At 34.8% G+C, this 24,342-nt stretch overlaps 1 protein-coding gene and 1 long non-coding RNA gene across 2 annotated transcripts; both read right to left on the minus strand.

The window, feature by feature from the left end:
- Positions 1-368: 368 nt before the first annotated feature.
- On the minus strand, positions 369-7,092 carry LOC137396883 (uncharacterized). Its single transcript, XR_010978644.1, has 3 exons — positions 6,876-7,092; positions 4,253-4,444; positions 369-1,254 (listed from the first exon to the last, which is right to left on the minus strand). It is a non-coding gene; the product is annotated as an uncharacterized lncRNA (long non-coding RNA).
- A 235-nt stretch (positions 7,093-7,327) lies between these two features.
- Positions 7,328-24,051, minus strand: LOC137396619 (uncharacterized). The gene is made up of 7 exons (XM_068082938.1): positions 23,875-24,051; positions 22,773-22,865; positions 16,920-17,167; positions 16,264-16,395; positions 10,784-11,441; positions 10,337-10,618; positions 7,328-7,357 (listed from the first exon to the last, which is right to left on the minus strand). The coding sequence occupies exons 1-7, from the start codon at positions 24,049-24,051 to the stop codon at positions 7,328-7,330; spliced, it is 1,620 nt and encodes a 539-aa protein (XP_067939039.1).
- Between the last annotated feature and the right edge of the window lie 291 nt (positions 24,052-24,342).

A 24,342-nucleotide genomic window follows, 5' to 3' on the forward strand; every position in this document is an offset into this window, starting at 1 on the left:
TTGTGTTTGATCATCACATGTTGAGTAGGGTTACTAGTAATGTACTATTTTATAAATAAATCTCTATATTTAAGGTCGTGTATTTTTGAGTTGCGATAGTTTTTGTAAATTGAAGTTTACTACAACTTGTGTCAAAAAACGTGCCGGCTGTATATTGCGGATGGATTTTAAAGCTTGAAATTTAGTGTCAAATCTTCAACTTTGTTAACACCGGAAATTATATTACGATATATTTATGCATATCAGTAGTTAATAAATAATAGAAAAAATTCTAATGAAAACACAGAAAACAATATGAAAATTAACCATTTTTCTGCCAATCTTAGCGGTGACACTTGTCTTATCTTTGATACTTATTAGTCTGATTTTCAAAAGAAACAAAATTTCAAAAAATTCATTAATATCGTTCTGTGAACAAATAAAATATAATTTGTAGATCATTCACTAAATAGAGAAATCTTTGTACTTATTTTTTTTCAGTGGCAATTACCGAAAAGTAAATTAACAGACAGAGCAAAATGCGGAATGACTAGTTTTTGCTCAGTAAAAACAATAAAAATTGCACAGCTGTAAGACAAGATATGAACTACAATAAAGGCCAAAAAAATTCACGCAATAGGAGTGAAGAAGTTCTCTAACGTTTTTCATCATTGAACCAGTGACTAGTTGACCCTTAACCTCTAACAGATAGTGTTAGTGTTCTTGTAAAATCATGTGAACATATGACGTCATGCGGATGGTATCTGCACTTGTGGGTTGATAGTAAAAATGGCTTAACCATTGAATACCCTATCCTAACCAGCAAGAGAGAATTGGTAGTTTTTATGTATAACAATAAGATATTTTACATTTGTGGGTCGGTAATGAAAGTATGACCAGCTGATCAAATATACCCAACATTATAACAAACATAGATAGCATAATAACCTGAAATATCTAGTGATAGTCTGACCAGCTAATTATAGATACGTTATGTGATAATATAACAAATCTAGACAAGGTAACAACCTCATATATCTATTTATAACTTTGAGGGAATCATATAGGTGAAGGAAGGATTAACAGACACTTTCAGGCTGCTGATATGGTCACAATAGTTTGAAAAGATGTCTCTGACAATTCTCTCTTTTCTCTGAAGTCAGCTTCACTACTACCACTTATTGTTGGTATGGCTGGTCTTTGTCTAGCTGTTGTAACTTCTTCGGATCCAGTTGCTCTGCACACGAGTTTGTTCAAAAGATCTCGAGCATCCTTCTAAACAAAATGAATATTGCAATAAGTTAAATGAATTGAAAAAGTTTTTTACATGTTTTCAACATATTTTGATTATAGAAACTCCAGTAAATGAAGCTACTTATGAAATAAGTTTTTAATTTTTAAAATTTTAGAATTTCCTTTTTAAAGTTTTTTAAAATTTGTTTTCTACATTTTTTACATTTGATCTTAAAAGTTTCAGAACTTGAGAGCTTATGTAAGTTGCCTTTTTTATTACATAACTGATTTTATATAAAAATGTAAATATATGTAAGTTTTTAACATGTGGTCTATAAAAGTTTACGTAGAGAACAATCTATAAATAAAATTTTATAGTTAAATATTGTCCAGGAGTAATAAGTGCACTTTCTCTTAGGTGTATTGTGATTGTATAAATTTTAATCTTTGTTTAAGTCAGTTGTTATTTTAATAAATATACTCAGATCAATAACATGAACCTGATGCAGTAATAGTTTATGAGCAAACCAAAGAGTTATATGGGGGAGATAAGACAACTGCGGTGGGTTAAGATAAGACAACTTCCTAATTGGCTTCTGACTGCTAAATATTTTATTATCCAGATAAACGAAACAATTAAAGGCTAGCTCACACTATATCGACATTTGTCAGCATTTTCTTTTTAGCATTTATTGTCGATTATGTGAACCGCAAACCGATGGCATCAAATCAGCAAACGAATGCCTAGGGAAAGTTTGCAACTGTCAAACTTTCCCGATATTTCGCCGAGCACCAACGACCGCCGACGGTCGCAAATAGCATGGTTTATTCATATTCATTTATAGTAGTAGTTGCAGGACTAGTATTTAGTTCCAGGGCACGAAAACAGAAAGATTTCTTCCTGAAAATTTAAAAAGAGAAGTGGTAACATTACGTCACGGAGTGTTTCCTGACACAAACGGGATAGGTTTGTGATAGTGTGAACATCGTTATCATTGACGATCACTGAAGTATTGTGGCATCAGCGCCGAAATACAACAATATATTGAGAACCAGCCTTAAGAAACTTACTATCAGGACTTGTGTATGAAATCAGATGTCAGATGACCCAAGTGACCTTTAAAAAAGAGGATTGTGTCCCAAAACACAAACGAAAGCGACACGCCTGACGTTACGTAATGGTCACCTGTTGATGAAGATTTGCATCTAGAACATGTTAAAGTGAAAACACACTAGGCGATATTTATCGCGATATCACGCAGCGTGACGCTAATCTGCGCTAGAACTCACTCAGCGAGCTCCTACAAAGCGATAACGCTAGACATTCTCATCACAACTTTGTCACTAGCGAGTTGCATTTTAATTGGTTTGCGTTTTTCCAGAATTCAATGTTATGGCAAGTAATTATTTCTTATCGATGTTTACCAAAGTACAGAAGCAACAGTTTGAAATTTTGTTACGATTGAAATATCGCCAGAACGAACACTGAACTGTTCATAAATCTAATAAAAGCACTCCCTGTCCTGTAACCGATAACAAATAAATTACAAAAAATATAAGTTTTTTTTAAACCAACATTGGGATTCAATCGTTGCGCATGTTGACCATCCTGAGAATAATAAGTAATTAATATATTAAATATGAAACACTAGTACAAAATAAAATATCGTTTGTGATACTGTAAACATTGTTATCATCAACGACCATTGAAGTATTTCGGCATCAACGCTAAGAAACACTATATCACTCAAAATGACTATTGTGTGAACCACCCTTTAATTCTGTTTGCAAGCATGTTTTGATAGTATAGAGGTGATCACGAAGGCTACTATTAAAGAGTTATAGCAGTATCTAACAACTACAAATTTGTCAAGAAAAAAGAACTGAAAAACATTTTTAACTCGGAGGGTAGACCAAAATTCGCTGGCGTATATAGCAATAACAACTGTTATTCTATTTATAATTAAAATTTTCAGCAAAATAATACCAGCAGATGAAATTTAACTTGCTCAAATACAGGTAAAATCAAAAATTAATTTTGTCAGTTGCGTAAAAGAGCCCTATATGGAATGGTTTGGATCGTGAGGCATGTCCCGGGTATCAAGCTTCTGGGTCTCCGGTATAGGATTCACGTTTAAGTAGTCAACCACCAACTTGGGTTAACAAGGTTGAGAACACAATTTTATTATAAATTCATAACTTGAATTTTTACACTAGCTTTTAAATCATTGGTTGATAACTATGCAATGAAAGTAAAACATTAAACCGCTCTTCGCACCCTAAAATTATCGTAGAATACAAAGTAAACAAAAAGTAAAAAAGCACTGACATATAAAAAGAAGGGTAATTCCTGTAGTCATCAGAGGATTACCTGAAACAGCACCAACATGTTATGTAGCTTCTACAAATACTGGCAGCATCAACACAAATGAGTTGTAGAAAAGAATTTTATCGGGAACGACTAAGATCTTGAGGAGAGTGCTTAAACTTTCGGGTCTCTGGTAGTAAACTGAGCGTGAGCAGGCAACTATCGATTGTAATCAAAAATGGTGAATAACCACTTCTATAAATACATCTACGACTTAAATATGGGTTTTTAAGCATAAATGGAAATAATTACTATTACGACCACGATGTTCTGTAAGCCTCTAGTGGCGGATCACACACCAATCTCCAATCGTCAGTGAAGTCTAGGCATACGGTCGGCCACAGTATGCTTACAAAACAGGCTTGTCATAATGATAAGTATGCTCATATTCATTCAGAAATCATTGATATATATATATATATATAGATATATATATATATATATAGATATATATATATATATATATAAATATATATATATATATAAATATAGATATATTTATATATATAAATATATATATATATATATATTTATAAATATATGTATATTTATATATATATATATAAATATATATATACTTATATATCTATTTATATATATATATTTATAAATATTTTTATATATATATATAAATATATATATATACATATATATATAAACAGCTCTTCATACCCTAAAATTATTGTTGAATACAAAGTAAACAACTGGTGTTGAGAAGGCATTGGTTGTCGTCAGAATATACAGGATATAATCAATAGTCTGATAATCATTGTAAAGCCGTCCTTCCATCAAACCAGTTCGCATGACCTTAGGGATCCATGTAATCAATGTCAAGGCTGCATCTACTAGGAGCATCGTCTGCAACTGTCAATTAAATATGTACATACATGTATATATAAACTTTACACTTATATATAAATATAAATGTAAAGACCCTATAGAGAATTTTTAACTTTGTTGCGCAACTTTACTAAACTCTATAAATGAGGTTTTATATGTTGAAACTGAATTTAGGATATAGGTCAGAAGTTGGGTGGAGTAAGATTGTTTTTTTTTATTAATAATCACTTTTTTTGTTTATTTCTCAACTCAGAAGTCATGTTACTACACCGAACTCAAATTACAGACATAATTGCGTGTCTCAAACAGTAAACCAATCAGGCTATACCAAACACAACTCATTACATAACATCATAGTAAATATCAGGAATAAAAAGGTTTTGCACAAAGTATGCACACTGTAAATTGAATCAAATTTATGAGTTAATTCTTCCAAAGACCTCTAAACGTGAGTAGTCTACAAAGCTATATCTCTTATGGTACAAGATATTCTATTGGGTAGACTATATGAGCCACCCTAACATGTTTTACCTCTTTGCCTATGATCATATCAATAATCATATGACTAAGCAAGGGTCATTGTGGTAAAATTTAACACCAGAATTCTAGCAGATAAATTAGTCAAACTTTTCTACTTAAAGGTGAAATGATTGTCAAGTTTTGTTAGCAAAAATATATCATTTCTCGAACAAAACTAAAGGTGTCAATTCAACAACTTTTTTACTATGACTCTGGTAGTTTATGTAATTGTTATGTAATTGTAAGTTTATGTAAACTGGTTGTTTTAAAACTAAACTTCAGAAAAAAATTAAAACAATTTTCATGTAAAAGTAAAGTGATTGACCAGTTTTCAACTCGTGTTCCTTTTCTAGCAAATAGCAATCCAGCTTCTTGCAAGTCTACAAAACCACAAGCTAATGCTTTCTTGTTATTTACGTTTACTTCACAAACTAAACACAGAGAAGTTAGTATAAAATGTTTAATTAGACTTGCTTATAAGCTTTTAAATTAATAGTACAAATCATATAAGTGTTTGTGTATAATGTATATTAGGAAACTACACAATGGTTCATCTAACGTTTAAAAACAGTAACATTATCAACCTACTAAACACAGTCGAATGTTTAGACTTGAGTTAGATTGACTTAAGTCTGTTACTAGTCAGCTATACAGTCTTGTCAGCTTAATAAATATCTGATTCAAGTTTCAAACAGCTTTTATTTTTTAATTAATTTGCAACGAGTTAGATACATAGTTTGCCTTGAGTGGTAGCAAAAGTCTTTATACAAATTTTGGTCATTATGAAACAAATATCATAGTGCAGTTTTAAAAAACAATGAAATAAAATCAAGACACATGGTTGTTAGTAAGAAAGTTACTACAGCCAACAAACATTTTAACACTAGATATTTGAAAACAGAATGTTAGACCAAATGTGTACCAAAGTGTTTGTGTAGTACATGTCTGTTTGTCTGAATCGAGGGTTATAAAAAAATCGTTCGGCGCTAGACTTAAAGTTATGAGATTTGCCTTACTAGTTATACACTCTAATCAACCGTCTTCTGGCATTGCTGAACATCGTTGTTACTTACAGCATATGATTTGATTACTATTAAGAAGCATGTTAAAGCCACATGTTTTAAAACAGGCTGCCAGTGCTAAGTTTTTACTATAATAAGACCCATATTTTAACTCAGGGTTGGAAGTTAGAATTAGATTCCATGACAAGGAACTTAAATCTTTGACATTCAGAGATTATTACCCCATCTTCTGAAACTCGTTTAAATACTGATTCTCTAAAGTTTATTGACTCACCATTGATTTGCACTCATAATATTTAGCTTAGCCGCCTAACACTCTACCGCCTGAGTTAATATTCCTCTTAACATATTGGACTAATTGTGCATATAGTTATTCTCTTAAGTTTATTGACTCCCCTGATAATTACTCACAAAACACTAGCCTGTCTGGGACTATCAGAAATTAAACTTTTTGGTAACATAAATTATGATTGTTGAATAACAGATTATTCCCCTTAGCAGGTCAATCTCGGGTCAATCTCCGTGTCTGAGTACGTTTGTCTACTTGTGTTTAAAGTAATCAATTAAATATAAGCAACTTCTATAATTGATGTCTATGTGTTACCTTTGTTGCTATCTCTGAGCAGTGCTATAAAATTTTGAAATGTGAAACTTTGTAAAACTGAAAAAACAGACAATTTAAGCTCAAGTTACTTTTAAATAAAATTACACTAAATATATTACAATAGCAGTAGCTGTTTATTTGGTTTCAAAATAAATGTATATGATATAGGATGTAGTGTGAACATGTCTTTGGCAAATTTTAAGCAACAGTTATCAAGCATAACCACTTATTAAATGTACATTTAATCAGTTGTTATGCTTGATAACTGTTATGCTTGTAAGTGTACCTTATTAAATGTAAGTGTACCTACCTTGTTCATATCAGAGGTTCTCTGATTAGAGGAATTTGCGTTCAGACTGCTTCTTTCCCGAGTGTACAGCTTACAATAGATGATAGCATAGCAACCGACCAAAACGACAGCTGGAATTGCAAACTTTATTAACACTGTGTAGTTTCTATCGTAATGCCCCGTGAAAGAACTTGCGATAGCAATAATCCAAACCAGAACAGCGATGAAAAGCTTATGTTTGCGAGTATAGCGATAGGCTGACAGAGGAAAAAATATGATAAACACTCTTTCGATGCTAATCACAGCGCTGCACAATAGACTCGCATACCACAAGTTACCTCGTGACCAAATGGGATTGAACTTTCCCACCATTAACACGCATCCAGTAAATCCCTGCACAGCAATAATTACATGTGAGATAGTGATGAGTGCGAGGAGAAGGTCAGCGAGAGCCATGTTGATTAGCTGTATTTTTACTTCTTTGCTGACTCTTCTACCAAAACCTATGATGAAGGTCAGAGGCACGTTGAGTGATACTCCAAGTGTTCCCATAATCAGAAGAGAGTAAAGAAACACTCGGCTGATGACATTCATTTTTATCTCTTCTTCTGTTGTATCATTTCTCGCTAAACCATGGTGCATGTTTGCCCAGTCTATCGAATCTTTCTCACAGCCGTGCAACAAAAAAAGTCCAATCCTCAAGTCAAACATTGCTGCCGTTTCAACTATCCTTATGGTTGTGTTTTCAATTGACACACAAGTAAAGATTTATAATATCAATTTGAATGATCTACCAACTTAATGGCTCTCATAGGGGTTGAAATGTTTTTAACTGTGTCTTTTTTATGTAAGTAGAGTCTCCAATTATGTATAATCGGTTGAATATTGATTTTTGCTTCCTCTGCGTGTATATTTGTTTTGATTATGTAAATTTCATTACACTTCCTTGCTCTATATTTTAAAGCTCTAAAGCAAAGAAAGAACTGAAAGTTATCTTCTCTTTGAATTGCTTAATGCTAGTATTTTGCATATACATCTATTAGGAGTCCATCATCATGAATGGATGAACTGCTACAATCAGTAAAATAGGCTAGTTCCAGAATGAAAACATTCTGCAATATGTTATGTAAGAGCTATACCATTAGGTTTTCATACTGCAGCTACTGTATAGCAGCACGTCCATTTATTCACTGCTGAGGGTTTGTGTGCCTTTGAAAGAAGAATGCCTGTTACGATAGCAAAGCTCATGAAAAGGCTGTATTTATCAAGTAACATATACATATAAGTTTGTGGACATCAGGCTATACTTTGGTGTCTTAAACAAAAACTAATAAAAACTTCAAGGTATGCAGATATATATTCATGGGTAATAACGGTTGAATTATGGTGACTTCATGTATGGAGCTCAACTTAAAAAAGAGCTTGAACAAAAAAGGTTCAGGATGACAAATTAATTTTATTTATTTTACTTGATAAGGTACACATTGTTTTGTATGTTTTACAATAAATTAATGGTTTACAATTTGTTGTAAATTTTATTAAACAAGGTTGCAGTGCAATCAATTTTATTCACTCTTTTTATTCTTTGAATAACTTTTTGAAAATTTTAAAGCATCATTGCTTTGTTCAAGCAAAAACTTAACTACTTTGTAATATCATTCTTTGCGGAAAACACTCGTAAAAAGATTTGGCAATCAGTGCAAGGTAGACACGCCCACCAGTCGGTCGCTTCATGAGAGAAACATAAAGTTTTGTACACCCGTACCATTTTTTTCGTAGTATAAAAGTCGTTACAATAGTTTTTAGCTGTAATCTTTGTAATGATTTACAATAGTCTGTAAGTTTGTCTGCGATGATAATCAACCAATGAGAATTGCAATGGACTATTTTGCCCAACTGAGTGACTTGATAATCTTGCTTAAAAAGAAGAAAGATGTATTTTTGAAATTTTGCTTACCTCTGTATGCAAAAATGTACAAATCTACATGATGTTCTGTAAACTAAGTGAATCTCCTTAACTGTTGTTAATTTAGACATCAAAGTAGCTTCAGTTCTAACACTGATGATTATTAAGCATGCAATTTTTTTTTCTTTGGGCAACTTTTGGCTTATCCAGACACTCACTTTTTTCATTTATGTTGTGCATCTCAACTCTGATTTAGATCAGGGGTAGGGAACCTATGGCTCTCAAGCTATACGTGGCTCTTTTCATGATTGAATCTTGCTCTTTTATCAATCAGTAAAAAAAGAGCCATAATTTGGCTGTTAATTTACTTAACAAAAAAATACAAATAATTTTGAAGTTACAGTAAGAATAAACAAATTTTAAAAAATAACGTCCATTTCATAGAAATTTTATTTTTGTTTGCAACTTTTTGATGTGGCGTGTGCAGCAAAGAGTTTCTAGTGCTTTCTTTACTTCGCTCTACATAAGCCGCACAGAGACCGCACGAGTCATTTTTAGGTCAAAAGGTAAACCCTTCAAACAAAAATATGGCTAAAAATAGTTGTTATTTTAACATTGTTGTTCAAAATAAACACAGCTTTTTATACTCTAAAATTGCTCATACCTGCTAAATTTTTTGATCTTCCTTCTAAATTTTATGTTTTCAACACTCAAAACATGCATATGGCTCTCACAAAACTAAATTTTGAAACATTTGGGTTTTTGGGCTCTTTCAGTCAGAAAGGTTTCTGATCCCTTATCTAGATAGTTTATTGCTTAGCTTATTATGTGCGCTTTTCTTTCTGCTTAGTTCAAGACATATCACCTCTGTCTAATTTCTGGCTACTTCAAATTAATAGCCTAAAAATTTTTGGCACCAGTCACTATGCTCATCAGTATGACCAATATTACTACCTAACTTTTGACTGGCGTAAGGCTTTGGAGTAAGGTAAGTGCTGACTTTAAAACTATGATAAGATGTTTGACCAAGTTTCGCTATGTTTCAGATGATGCAGATTTGAAATTGTGCGCACAATAAGTTGCCATGTGACTGGTGTCTCAATAAACATACTTATTTTGTGAATTAAAACAAGCGCTTTGTTGAAAAAGATAAACAGTTCTACACCGGAGGCCATAACAGTACACTCCTGTCTCACTTCGCAGTGTGCTTTCAAAATAGTAGTGACTGAAGTGCCACGAAATATTTAAAATGGATCATAAAATAGCATAATTTGTATAGCCATGTCCATCTTTTGCAAACATTAAACCTTCAGTAAGGATTTGCGAGTAAGAAAATTTATTTGGCATGTTCGGGCAGTTTTCATATTTGGGATGCCGCAAAAATGTAAATAAACCTCAGCATAAAAACAGTCTTTATCTCATTTGCAGTAACAGATGCCGATTCAATAGGCAATCTGAATAGGAGTGATGCTAGTAGTAGTAGTGCAAGTAGTAGTTGTGTTAGTAGGAGTAGTGTTAGTAAGAGAGGTGCTAGTAGGAGTAGTGTTAGTAAGAGAGGTGCTAGTAGGAGAGGTACTAGTAGGAGTGTTGCTAGTAGGAGAGGTGCTAATAGGAGAGGTGCTAGTAGGAGTGTGCTAGTAGGAGTAGTGCTAGTAGGAGAGGTGCTAGTATGAGTGGTGCTAGTAGGAGAGGGGCTAATAGGAGAGGTGCTAGTAGGAGAGGTGCTAGTAAGAGTGATGCTAGTAGAAGTGGTGCTAGTAGGAGAGGTGCTAGTAGGAGAGGGGCTAATAGGAGAGGTGCTAGTAGGAGAGGTGCTAGTAAAAGAGGTGCTAGTAGGAGTGGTACTAGTAGGGTGGTGCTAGTATGAGAGGCGCTAGTAGGAGAGGTGCTAATAGAAGAGGTGCTAGTAGGAGTGGTACTAGTAGGGTGGTGCTAGTATGAGAGGCGCTAGTAGGAGAAGTGCTAATAAGAGAGGTGCTAGTAGGAGAGGTGCTCGTAAAAGAGGTGCTAGTAGGAGTGGTACTAGTAGGGTGGTGCTAGTATGAGAGGCGCTAGTAGGAGAGGTGCTAATAGGAGAGGTGCTAGTAGGAGTGGTGCTAATAGGAGTGGTGTTAGTAGGAGTGGTGCTAGTAGGAGTAGTACTAGTAGAAGAGGTGCTAGTAAAAGTGGTGCTAGTAGGACAGGTGTTAGTAGAAGTGATGCTAGTAGGAGTGGTGTTAGTAGGAGTGATGCTAGTAGGAGGGGTGCTAGTATGAGAGGTGCTAGTAGGAGAGGTGCTAACAGGAGAGGTGCTAGTGGGAGAGGTACTAGTAGGAGTGGTGTTAGTAGGAGTGGTGCTAGTAGGAGTGGTACTAGTAGAAGAGGTGATAGTAGGAGAGGTGCTAATAGGAGTGGTGTTAGTAGGAGTAGTGTTAGTAAGAGAGGTGCTAGTAGGAGTAGTGTTAGTAAGAGAGGTGCTAGTAGGAGAGGTACTAGTAGGAGTGGTGTTAGTAGGAGTGGTGCTAGTAGGAGTGGTACTAGTAGAAGAGGTGCTAGTAGGAGAGGTGCTAATAGGAGTGGTGTTAGTAGGAGTGGTGCTAGTAGGAGTGGCACTAGTAGAAGAGGTGCTAGTAGAAGTGGTGCTAGTAGGAGAGGTGTTAGTAAGAGTGATGCTAGTAGGAGTGGTGCTAGTATGAGAGGCGCTAGTAGTAGGAATGTCTAAATAACGCTATTAAAGCTAATTAGAAAAGCACCTCAAGCATGATGCATGCTACGATCATTTCTATCATCAAATGAAAAAATTACGTTAGTAAGTTCCTGCAGTAATTTCTAAAAAAAGGACATTGAAGACCGTAATATTGGTTGAAATAAGGTCTGACTAATGAATATTTTTACTTCGGTGATTTTTTTCTACTCAAAATTTTTTAAAAGGAAATCCCACTTCTAAACTCTCACAAAACTACTATTTTATTAAGGAAAAAATATTATAAACCGGCTACAGTGGCTGATATTTGAGCACAATGCAGCACTGTTTACATAAAGCAGCTCGATCTTTCATAAGAACAACCTTTATACAGCTTCAATCCAAGCAATTAACAGCTAGCTGGCAGTTAAAAGTTGCTCTGCCAATAATCGGTATATTTTTGAGCTATATAACCAAGTTGTCATTGAAATGTCAATCCTCCCATGACTCGGCAGACTTGGTAGATCAAAATTGAGAAAAGCTGGTTTACATTATAGCGCCGTATGTCGACATTTTTCTTTCGGCGTTTGTCATCGATTATGTGAATCAAAGGTAGATAGCATTGACAAAGCAATGCGGACATGTCTGGCATGTTGGCAGCTGTCAAACTTTCTTGATATTTTGAGTTGAATCGACGACAGCCTGTATAACATGGACCATCTCGATGATAGTAATACGCGGGTGCGGATAGCGTGATTTAATTTCACTTATGATAGTTTTTGCAAGCCTAGTCTTTGATTTGCTATTCAAAAACAACAAAGTTTTTTTGCAAAGAATCAGAACACTACGTCACGGAGCATTTGATGATGCAAACACAGATAGTTTTGTGATAGTGGGAACACTGTTTTAGCGATAGCAATAGGCGGGCACGGGTAGCGTGATTTCATTTTGCTTATGATAGTTGTTGTGGGCCTAATATTTGATTTGCTAAACTAAAACAATGAGTTTTGTTTTTTTTGCAAAGAATTAGAACAATACGTCACGGATCATTTGTCGATGCAAACGCGGATAGTTTTGTGATAGTGTGAACACTGTTTTCATCGACTATTACCGAAGTATTGTGGCATCGATGCAAAGATATGGCCATTTAGTGTGAACCAGATTGTAATCGCTTGAATATTAACTTTAGTATAATAAGTTCTTGTAAAATCTTTTTAGAAAACTGCTTGAAAACAGTTCTTGAAATGTTATTTGAATTTTTTATGCTGATATGTGTGGCAAGAAATATAATTTTGTAGCACTCCAATAGTTCACACTGTCAACTTTCGATCATCTTTGCGAGTTACAACTAGTCTGCCGGCAACAAACTTAGTTCAATGAAAGCCACTGTAAATGAGCAAGTTTATTTAATTATCTTAACATTAAAAACGTGAAATGAAAATCCAAAAATATTAACATCCTTTAAATAATTGATATGGAAAAAATATGTTTATTCCAAATGCTGATATACTGTCGGTTTTCCCTAGTCGACTCTCTTGTTGTAAAGATTATTGTAGCAATATTTTTGGGTAGTTCATGGTCTTTTTGTTGCAAGTTTATGTGTGCTTTTAGAATTTTCAATAAACTAGTTTATAAAGTCAAGAACAGCAAAATGTAGCGAATGAATGCAAAAGCGCAATACATCTTTGGCTCATTAAACTAAATCCACCATCACCTGTTCTGTGAGGTTTGAATAACTACCAGGCAGTAATATAGAGAGCCTTTTACTCGCCGATTGGGATTGAAGCAGCAAATTCAACATTTTGTTAAATATTTATTGCGCCATTTAAAAAATCACGATATTTCATTTGCAAAAGTCATTATAAAAAGAAAGAATAAATATGCAGATCAACCAAAAAATTCAATAATAAGTATACTCGCGGGTTCGAAACTGAAACAAGATGAAGTCAAATACAATAGGTTTAGTAATATTTTCACCATTTAGGCCAAAAAGTTGATTATCCTTTTAATTAGGTTAAAATCGAAAAAGTGGTAATTTTCACGCATTAACGTAAACTTTGTCTTGAAATAAAAGTTTTAAACTAGATAAGCTCAGCACATAGTCTTGTGTTCCAGCCTCTCAAACTGTACTTAGCGTATGTGGTGCCATTGTGGTGAAATACTGCAGTACATGTGACCATGCCCAACAGAAATATTATGGTGTGGGCGTGCTTGCAAACTTCAATTCAGCTGGTCCTGCCTCGATTACAACGTTTTATCATTTGTATGCACTATAGCTTGCAAACTTTTATTGCTAGCTAAAGAAATATTTAGAAAAAACCGTTATAAAAAATTACAACAGGGAAAATATAACACATAAATTGTTTCTTTTGAGGATGTAATAGGTACATAGTTATCTGTTGTTTACTTATATATGTAAAAGTAAAAAGAAATGCCATGCTTCTCTCATGCAGTAACAATGCTTGGTAGTGTTCTCATGTTCTCTGGTAGAGCAACACACCACCAGGACTAGTTTTTTATAAGCTACCTTCGGTGGTCCTAACACTTATCAAGGGCTTCTTCCATAACTGGGACATTAACCCAAAAGGATGCAATTTGCTACATGTTAAGTCATACAAAGCCAGGTAACCATTTCACTTGCCCAATGTGCAAAGGACAGATGTGGATCTTCTATGTCCTATGTTGTTAGTGTGGTACACGGGGCCTTTGAGCAATAGTCTAGATTTGAAAGACCCTTTGAAAGAATTTAGGGTTGAAAGTTTGCTGAAAGCTTTTTATCAGGTCAACATTAAGCAGGACTCAAACCACCAACCTTTTGTTGATAGTCAAAGCTGCTACCACTAGGCCACCCTGAAACTCTTTGTAACTACATGCATCATAATCACGCTTTTGCTTAATCTGAGAATTTTCAGCGCAATAAAGTATTGTCGATGTTAATCTTAACACATCCTAGCAATCAGATCCTCTCAGACACCAATAACAATCACAAGTGATAGAAAAATACCAATTCTTTCTGATAAGGTTTACCAAAATTTTGGGCAAGTTTATCTTTAAGGCATTAGAAAGATACAATTAGCTTAAAATACGATTAAGAATTTTTAACATTATTACAGCTTTTTTATGCATACTCAGCGCAAATAACATTACCTTAAAATATTCTAATGTTAAAAACTATATTTACCATAAATTTAATCTCAAGGATAAAAGATTTTGGTGATAATTTTGCTAGAAGAAATAAATTTAGATAAAATTGGAAAGATGTGTGCATAAAAAGAAATCAGGCAGAAAATGCGAACTAGAAACCCGCATTTGGCTATCTGAGAGAACTTATTTTACCGGCTGAGTTTTAGATCAATAATCATTTAAATACATTATTTGTCTTAGTCCTTTCTCTCCCGTAAATGTTTTTGGCCTAGTTTAGTTTTGTATCGGAAGCATTACTGAAATTCTTATGACTCATTGCTAATCAACATAAATATTTCTGTTTCAGCTATATTTCAGCTTTGCTGTTTCCGCATTGTGGTCAACAGACACTGCATGTTTCAAAACAGGTTGTAAAGTGTTTTGGGAAAAAAACATTATCCTACAGTATTACTCAGCTCTGTTCTTGCATCTTCTTTAAAACCTTCACACTGACCAAATGTTTTTTTCCGTATAAAAGTGCTGAGATCTGTCTTATTAGCAACTCAAGGATCCGCATGAAAAAACAAGTTTCGTCAATGAGTGGGTTTTTTATGAAACTATTTGCTTTGACAGTAAAAGAAAGGTTGCGCACCACCTGGCGGAATACTATAAGTATATATTGGCTACTAAACCTATTCTTACGTTTATCCAATTTTGTGCCACAAAAAACAGTTATTCTACTATTGCATGTTTTTATGTACACTTCGCATTCATGTTTGCTTTTGATATCCCACTTTTTGCTGTTACAATTTCAGGAAAACTTTCTCATCGCTTTTCGTAGTTGCAATATAATTGAACAAATTATTTTTTAAATGCCCAAATATGGTTCACTTACCTGCATTTACTCATGAGTTCTCTTACACGTTATATAATATCTTGTATGATATCCTGTATAGTCACCTCCACAGTACTTTATAAAACTGTTTGTACTATATCTGCTATAGTAACTGGTACAATCCTTTGTCTAAACACTGGTACTATACCTTACATCATGCAACCTTTGTAAAGTTCTATTATAATCACCCGTGTAACCATTTGTATAAAATTTCAACATTATAGTATATAAAATGTATAAAACATAATATAAATCAATACCTCACCTTATTAACCTTCATTATATAAATATTTATATAGCTGACTTTATAATCTTCATGGGTTTTTCTGTAATCATAGCTGATGCTCCTTCAATTTTTTCAGATGATTCAATAGTGTCTGAGATATCTTGTTATTTTCTTTATTATCTGCATTTTTATTATAATAATAAAATGCTCTCTGATTCATGCTTATACTCACCAAATTATCTTCATATATTCGCTGAATTTTTTTATTCTAATCATCTAATACAGATCACTCTACCAGTGCTGATACTTTTGGTAAGTTGTTTTCAGATACAATTAGTCGTGGGAGTCTTTACAGAAAGTTACGGTAGATTTGTATTTTATCAACAATTTGGGTTTCGTAAATAGGAATCAATCAAACACCCTAGATTCTAACACCAATAATATTTTGTTGTGAATGAATGTATGATCTTTATTCAATTGTTGTTCAATGACAACATCATCGAGTTATGTCACCAATTACATTATAAAAAACAGATATTTCACCAAAATTGTGTCGAATTAGTAGGTTTTCTGTATGGCATTTGACACTTAACGAACACCTGCTGAGCCAACTCAGCTACAACCCTGCAGTGCATAGATGTCTTTGAACATTTTCTTATCAGCTCTCTCATTCTTTTTTGAGCTGAGTTCTCATTTCTCTCATGGAACTCAAGGGTTTTGGCTTCATTGCTAAAAATAAATAGAGATTTTTTTATTGTTGTACATTCAATAGGCATATGAAGTTTTTTCTTAGCTGCTAAGCATTTTTCATTTTTTTCCGTAACAGTCAGAATTATTCAAAACATCTATGGTCACAAGTAGGTGATCTGCTATGAAGCGGCTCTAAATACGGTAGTCAAAAATTTCGTTAAATCTTTAGAGTACATTTTAGATCATTTTAAAAAGTCAAATGACAATAGTCTGAGAACCATGTCTGAGAATAGTTTGAGAAAGTGATTTAAAATACTATGAGCATTTAAAGTTACTCTAATTAAATTTCAAGCATTATTAAGGGATATTAGACAGAAAAATTTTATAATAGTGACAGCAAGTACCCTTTTAATAATAAAACTAAAATTTGTTGTTGACATTTTTTGGAGAGCAACAGAAGTTGTAATGACTTTTATTGTCACCTCAATAAACAAAATAAAATTATCAAGCCAATTTGGAAACACAGAAATGTGAAAGATTGTAAGGCTTTGCTTCTTACTCACGAGACAATATCAATGTCGGAAACCAAACTCCAAGCTTTCTTCTCCAAAGCGTACCAGGTTCTTTGATATATTTTACGGCAGTAATGAGAATATGAAATCTGTGTCTGTCTCCTTTTTAACTCTTCGGTTTTTTCCAGCAGTCCAGTTGTCTCCCGTGTCAAACTTCCTACTTTTTTCTCCAGCTGGATGAGTCGCTGAATACCTTCACATTCATCGCAACACTCTTTTTCCTTTCCATAAACGTTAAACTGTAAAAGATTATAAAATAGTTACGGATCCTGTCGGTCTTAGCAGCGACCTAATTAGAAAGATTGATTTTAGCATCTGCAGGCCAAATCTTTATGGTTATCTGTCAAGCACCTGTCAAGCACCTGCTATCTGTTACTGCACCTGTCAAGCCAAGTTGACAAGTGCAGTAATCCTTCGTTTTCTGGAGTTTATCAGGAATTTCCCAAAAAGGGAAACTCTGTGACGTAGAAACTATGGACTCTTATTTAATGAACTAACTTTGTAGTTAATCGTGAGCATTTTTCTTCTTTTCCTAAGTTTATTAATTAAACAATTATAGTGGCATTTATGAGGCATGAAAAATAGTGTCACAAATGTTTTGTACTGGTACACCTTTTGAAACACACAAGAAAACAACCTAATCATAACAATTTATATCCCAATATTGCTCTATTATTATTATATATATTATATATTATTATTATTCTCATGTGATAATTTCTATCTCAAAAATGTTGTAATATTATATATGTGATATATTATTGTTATTCTCATCTAATGATTTCTATCCAAATAATGCTCACCGAGTGACCTTACTGACTTGAGTATAAAAGAGATATAGTTACTTTAGTTTTTTTATTCATTTTTTGTAACTTTTAAATGGATTTTTTGAAATATCTCATAATATATTTTTTTAATATTTTTGATTGATCACCAATTAGCAAGAGATTGTTGTATAGGCATTGCTTACTTAAAACATATGAGGCAAACCCACCCAGAACTGAAGTCCATAGAACACATTTGCATTAAAACCCCTGTAGTTTAAAGTAACATAGGTATCCCTCATTCAACACATAGCTTTGATCTGAACTTCATGAAGCAAAATTATCTGCATTTTTGTCAAATAATCAGTTTAATATGTTTCAAGGTGTCAGTATCAATAAGCCTACTGAAGATATTACACCTATTACATATGACAATCGCCTATGTCAGTCTCGTTACATTCTGTCAGAATAAAGCATATAGAGTGTCATGACAAATGTTGTGTTAAAATGGGTCTAATACAACCACCTTTATACTTCCAGTAATGTTATTCACTCCATAAATAGATCTGTGGTACTGAGGTATATAATTGTATATATATATATATATATATATATATATATATATATATATATATATATATATATATATATATAGTAGAAAGTTAGTAGGCTCAGTGAGAGATCTAACCACAGTTTGGAGCGTCCAAAAAGGGAAGCCACAATAGAAGCTCTAGAATCTGCCAAACAGCGGCTAGTAGCACTCTCGGCACGACTGAAGCGGTACACCAAAGAGCGAGATAACAAGAGAATGAACAAACTGTTCATCAATAATCCATCTAGAGTGTATTCCCAGTTCAAAGGTGAACTGCAGAGGCCAATGTCTGAGCCTCCCCGATCTAGCACTTCAAAGTTCTGGAAGGACATCTGGGAGAAAGAGACCACTCATAACACCACTGCAAATTGGCTGAAGAGGCTTAAAGAGAACCAACAACACACTGTGGCTCAGCAAGGACTCACCATCAGCAAAGACGACATTAAGTGCAGAGTGCAGCGTATGAAAAACTGGGCAGCACCTGGCCATGACATGATTCAAGCCTTCTGGTTAAAGAAATTGACATCACTTCACACTAGAATGGCTAAGCAGATGGAATACCTAATAGAACAAGGTGACCATCCAGAATGGCTGACCAAAGGACGAACTGTGCTTCTGATAAAAGATCCAAAGCAGGGGCCGATTCCCAAAAACTATCGACCAATAACGTGCTTGCCCACCACTTGGAAACTGCTCTCAGGAATAGTTGCAGACAAACTGGAAGAGCACATGAGTCACTATATGACCAGTGCTCAGAAAGGAATTGGGCGCAACACCCGAGGAGCTAAACATCAGTTACTGGTGGATCGGACGGTCTGTCAAGACAGCAGGAGAAGGCAAACCAATCTTGCCATGGCTTGGATTGACTACAGAAAGGCCTATGACTCAATTCCCCATAGTTGGATACTTGAGTGCCTCAGTATGTACAATGTTCACCCTGCTCTTGTGGCATTCATCAAGATGTCAATGACCAAATGGAAGACGGAACTGGAGGCTAATGGCAAAAAGCTGGCGAGTGTACAAATTAAGCGAGGCATCTATCAAGGTGACTCCTTATCACCGCTGCTCTTCTGCATATGCCTAAACCCTCTAAGCAATATGCTGGAGGAGACTCAATATGGGTACCAGTTTAAGAGTGGCACCAAGATAAACCACCTCTTCTACATGGATGACATCAAGCTGTACGCTAACAAAGAAAGGGACATTGATTCGCTAATACACCTCACTCAGGTATACAGCAAGGACATCGGAATGACCTTCGGTATTGAGAAATGTGGAAGGTTAATTCTTAAGAAAGGCCATTCTATGCTCACAGATGGCCTAAGAATGCCAAATGGTACCATCAAAGATATAGAAGAAGGGTACAAGTACTTGGGGATTATGCAAAGCAACATCAACCAGGAAGCCGAGGTACGTCACAAAGCCATTTCCGAATACAAGAAACGCCTTCGGCAGGTCTTACGGAGCCAGCTCAATGCCAAGAACCAAATCATGGCAATAAATACCTACGCACTGCCAGTAATAAGATATCCAGCAGGCATAATAAAGTGGACTGAGGAAGCCATCAAAGAAACAGATATAGCAACTCGTAAACTGCTGACCATGCATGGAGCACTCCACCCAAAATCTGATACTATTAGATTGTATCTTGATAGGAAAGGGGACTCAAAAGTGTACAGCAGACAGTGAAAGAGGAGGAGCGAAGCATCAAAGCATATGCAGCCTCCATGGCCATCTCAGATAATTTGCTAGCTGAATTTCAATCGGCTGCTCTCACAACGGACCTATGCCCTGATGATGAGGAAATTGACTGGCATACGAAACCTCTTCATGGTGCTTACCACCAACAAATATCTAAGGTTGGCGATCTTCACCAGACATATATGTGGCTGAACAAAGGAAACCTAACGGCCAATACAGAGTCGCTAATCATGGCAGCCCAGGAGCAAGTGCTCCCAACAAGGCAACTCCAAACGAAAATCTATCACACTAGAGACGATCCTAGATGCAGACTGTGCAAAGATGCACCTGAGACCATCCAACACATCATCAGTGGATGCAGACAGCTAGCAGGGAACGCATACACTGAGCGGCATAATCATGTCGCAGGTATTGTGTATAGAAGTCTATGTGATGAGTATGGCCTTAATAAACCACAACACTGGTGAGAAGCTCCTGGTAAGGTCAATGAAAATGACCGCGCTAAGATCCTCTGGGACTTCTACATCCAAACTGACAAGCATGTCCTAGCAAACCAACCAGATATAGTGGTGGTAGACAAGGAGAACAAGAGGGCTACTATAATAGATATAGCAGTACCCAATGACTACAATATAGCCAGCAAAGAAAAAGAAAAGGTAGAAAAATATCTCCCTCTTGGAGAAGAAATTGAAAAATGCTGGAATGTAAGAACAACCGTAATCCCAGTAGTGATTGGGGCACTGTGCGCAATAACACCGGCGCATAAAATGTGGCTTGCCCAAATACCAACAACAATCAACTCAGGTGAGTTGCAGAAAAGTGCGCTATTTGGAACAGCTAAGATCTTGAGACGAGTGCTCAAACTCCCAGGTCTCTGGTAGGAGACCCGAGTTAGAGCAGAATTTACCACCCATACGGGGTATCCGGGGTGAGGAAACAATTTTTTATATATATATATATAAATACTTTGATGCTTTGCTCCTCCTCACAAGAGGAGGAGCAAAGCATCAAAGCATATGCAGCCTCCATGGCCATCTCAGATAATTTGCTAGCAGAATTTCAATCGGCTGCTCTCACAACAGACCTACGCCCTGATGGTGAGGAAATTGACTGGCACACGAAACCTCTTCATGGTGCTTACCACCAACAAATATCTAAGGTTGGCGATCTTCACCAGACATATATGTGGCTGAACAAAGGAAACCTAATGGCCAATACAGAGTCGCTAATCATGGCAGCCCAGGAGCAAGTGCTCCCAACAAGGCAACTCCAAACGAAAATCTATCACACTAGAGACGATCCTAGATGCAGACTGTGCAAAGATGCACCTGAGACCATCCAACACATCATCAGTGGATGCAGACAGCTAGCAGGGAACGCATACACTGAGCGGCATAATCATGTCGCAGGTATTGTGTATAGAAGTCTATGTGATGAGTATGGCCTTAATAAACCACAACACTGGTGGGAAGCTCCTGGTAAGGTCAATGAAAATGACCGCGCTAAGATCCTCTGGGACTTCTACATCCAAACTGACAAGCATGTCCTGGCAAACCAACCAGATATAGTGGTGGTAGACAAGGAGAACAAGAGGGCTACTATAATAGATATAGCAGTACCCAATGACTACAATATAGCCAGCAAAGAAAAAGAAAAGGTAGAAAAATATCTCCCTCTTGGAGAAGAAATTGAAAAATGCTGGAATGTAAGAACAACCGTAATCCCAGTAGTCATTGGGGCACTGGGCGCAATAACACCGGCGCATAAAATGTGGCTTGCCCAAATACCAACAACAATCAACTCAGGTGAGTTGCAGAAAAGTGCGCTATTGGGAACAGCTAAGATCTTGAGACGAGTGCTCAAACTCCCAGGTCTCTGGTAGGAGACCCGAGTTAGAGCAGAATTTACCACCCATACGGAGTATCCGGGGTGAGGAAACAATTTATATATATAAATATATATATATATATATATATATATATATATATATATATAGCAGACAGTGAAAGAGGAGGAGCAAAGCATCAAAGAATATGCAGCCTCCATGGCCACTTCAGATAAGTTATATATAAGTTATACTGTATATACATGTACATGTATCTACTGATAAATACATGCACTTGTGACAGTGCTCTGATAGCTTAAACGCTCTGATAACTCGAACACTTTCACTCAGTCTCATGAAGTTTAAGTTATCCATTTTTGACTATATATAAATATATATATATAGTCAAAAATGTAAATATAATATATATAAAATATACATTATATTTATATATTATATAATATTATATAATATATAAATATATATATATATACATATCTTTGAACACTAAAGATCATGCAAAAAAAATAAAAAAGGTATATATAAGTTTTTATATATAAATAAATATATATACATGTATATATTCATATATAATTTATTTATATGCATAACATACATATACGTAATTATATATAAACATATATATATTATATTTAATAAATTTAATACAATATATAACATATAATTCCATTACATATTATAATATATACGAACTATATATTTTGGTATATATTATATATATAATATAATATATAATGGTACTCAAGTAGTTGATGGTATGCTGTAGGGTATGTTAATGGTATTTAAGTTTCCAACTTTTGTTCAGCTGCAGAACCAAAAACTTTTTTAGTTTTTTATTCAACTATGATTTGCTTGAGCTCTGAGGTTGTTGAAAGCCAAGTTTTAATTGTACTGATGACTATGGCACAAAATCTACAAGAATAAATTAGCATATGCTCTACCTGTCCACTCTGACCAGATATTCCAATGCTTGAAATTTTACGATCTCTGTCTTTCTCATAATTCAACATGATTGGTTTATGATTCCACGTCAGCTGAAATAGGTAATCAAAAGCTAAACTACATCAATTTATCTTTAAAACTGTTTACTAGTTCCCCATATTAGTGTTTATCACATAAAAGTAGGCCTATATGTTTTCAGAAGCAGTAGTTGTATATGAACTCTATTGTAAGTCCAGCTTTATTATGGCTCTATGAAATAAGACGATCATTCGTTACTTGAGTAGTTCCTGTAGGAAACTGGCTGTAGTTGATGTCACCATCCTTACTTTGGATTTAACTAACTGAAAAGATAAACTAGTAAAAAAGTTCTCAATTGTGGACAACCACAGCTTTGTAATTACCCCTTTCGTTCAATAATCTTGAAGAACTAACAGGAAATCAAAACACAAACCTATACCACTCTTTTTGATTTTATAAAGTTTGTAGACCTAAAGGAAAACACAGATAAATCTGTAACGTAGTGTAAATCAAGTGTTACCTAGCTGTTTGAGCAACAGGACCCTCTTTTGCTGCCATATAGTATTACTATTAAACTCAGGAGATGAAAGTTTAATACTTATATCAAAAGCACTAGATAAAAATTAGCATTCATAATTTTAAATAAATACCAATTAAACTTATTTAAAGGTAAATTCAAATATTTTCTTTAATCAGTAACTAAATCTCAATAAAAACTGCTGGCACATTATAAATGTCCATATTTAATTACTTTAGTGTTAGCTCTAATTCACCATGAATAAACACAGGAACTGGGCGCTTATTTTAGACCATTAGAAGTAAGCTTGAATATATAAATTTGAATGAACAACATTCAAATTTATTTAAACTAAACTTCAAATATCTATTCTAGTAAGTAAACACTTTTTAGTAAACATCTCAGAATGAATTATAAAAAGTTCCTATGTAACCACTTCAGTCTTGATTCTAATCAAACAGGATATTTAAGCAATTTTCTCAGTGTTTGTACTATCAGTCAATCAACTTTATATAAAACATTTAAAAGGCTTTATTCATGAGCAATTAATAAAGTTCATCACAAACCTTGATGGACTTTAAAGGAACATTGAGTTCCCTGTTAGCTTCTTGAGCCAGATCACCCAGACTCAAACAACAAGCTCCGTATGGCACTCGAGGTAGGGCAATAAATCCTGACTGCGTTTCGTGTCCGTGTCTTAGTGTATACCTTAAACTCCCTAGTCGATCACAAGCGTGAGACATGTTTGTTTACAAACCCAGTGTTCCAAAATATTCTAGAGAGCAGTGCACAATATGAGAAGAGAGTTGACAGTGAAGATGAAAACAGTTAAACAATGCTTCATGCTTTCCGCATTCCTGATTGTTGTACATTAAGTCACAGGTCAGGCTAGTCTATATGAGCCTATTACTAGTAATACATTTAATCTGATACCATCTCTGTATGGGTCAGCTAAATTAGTGTTTTACCTTTACGGACAGAGTGAAAAAAACATTTAAAAATCTCTTGCTTATGTCCCAAATGTTCAAGCATTT

The sequence above is a fragment of the Watersipora subatra genome, chromosome 5 (assembly GCF_963576615.1).
Source record: "Watersipora subatra chromosome 5, tzWatSuba1.1, whole genome shotgun sequence".
NCBI lineage: Eukaryota > Metazoa > Bryozoa > Gymnolaemata > Cheilostomatida > Watersiporidae > Watersipora > Watersipora subatra.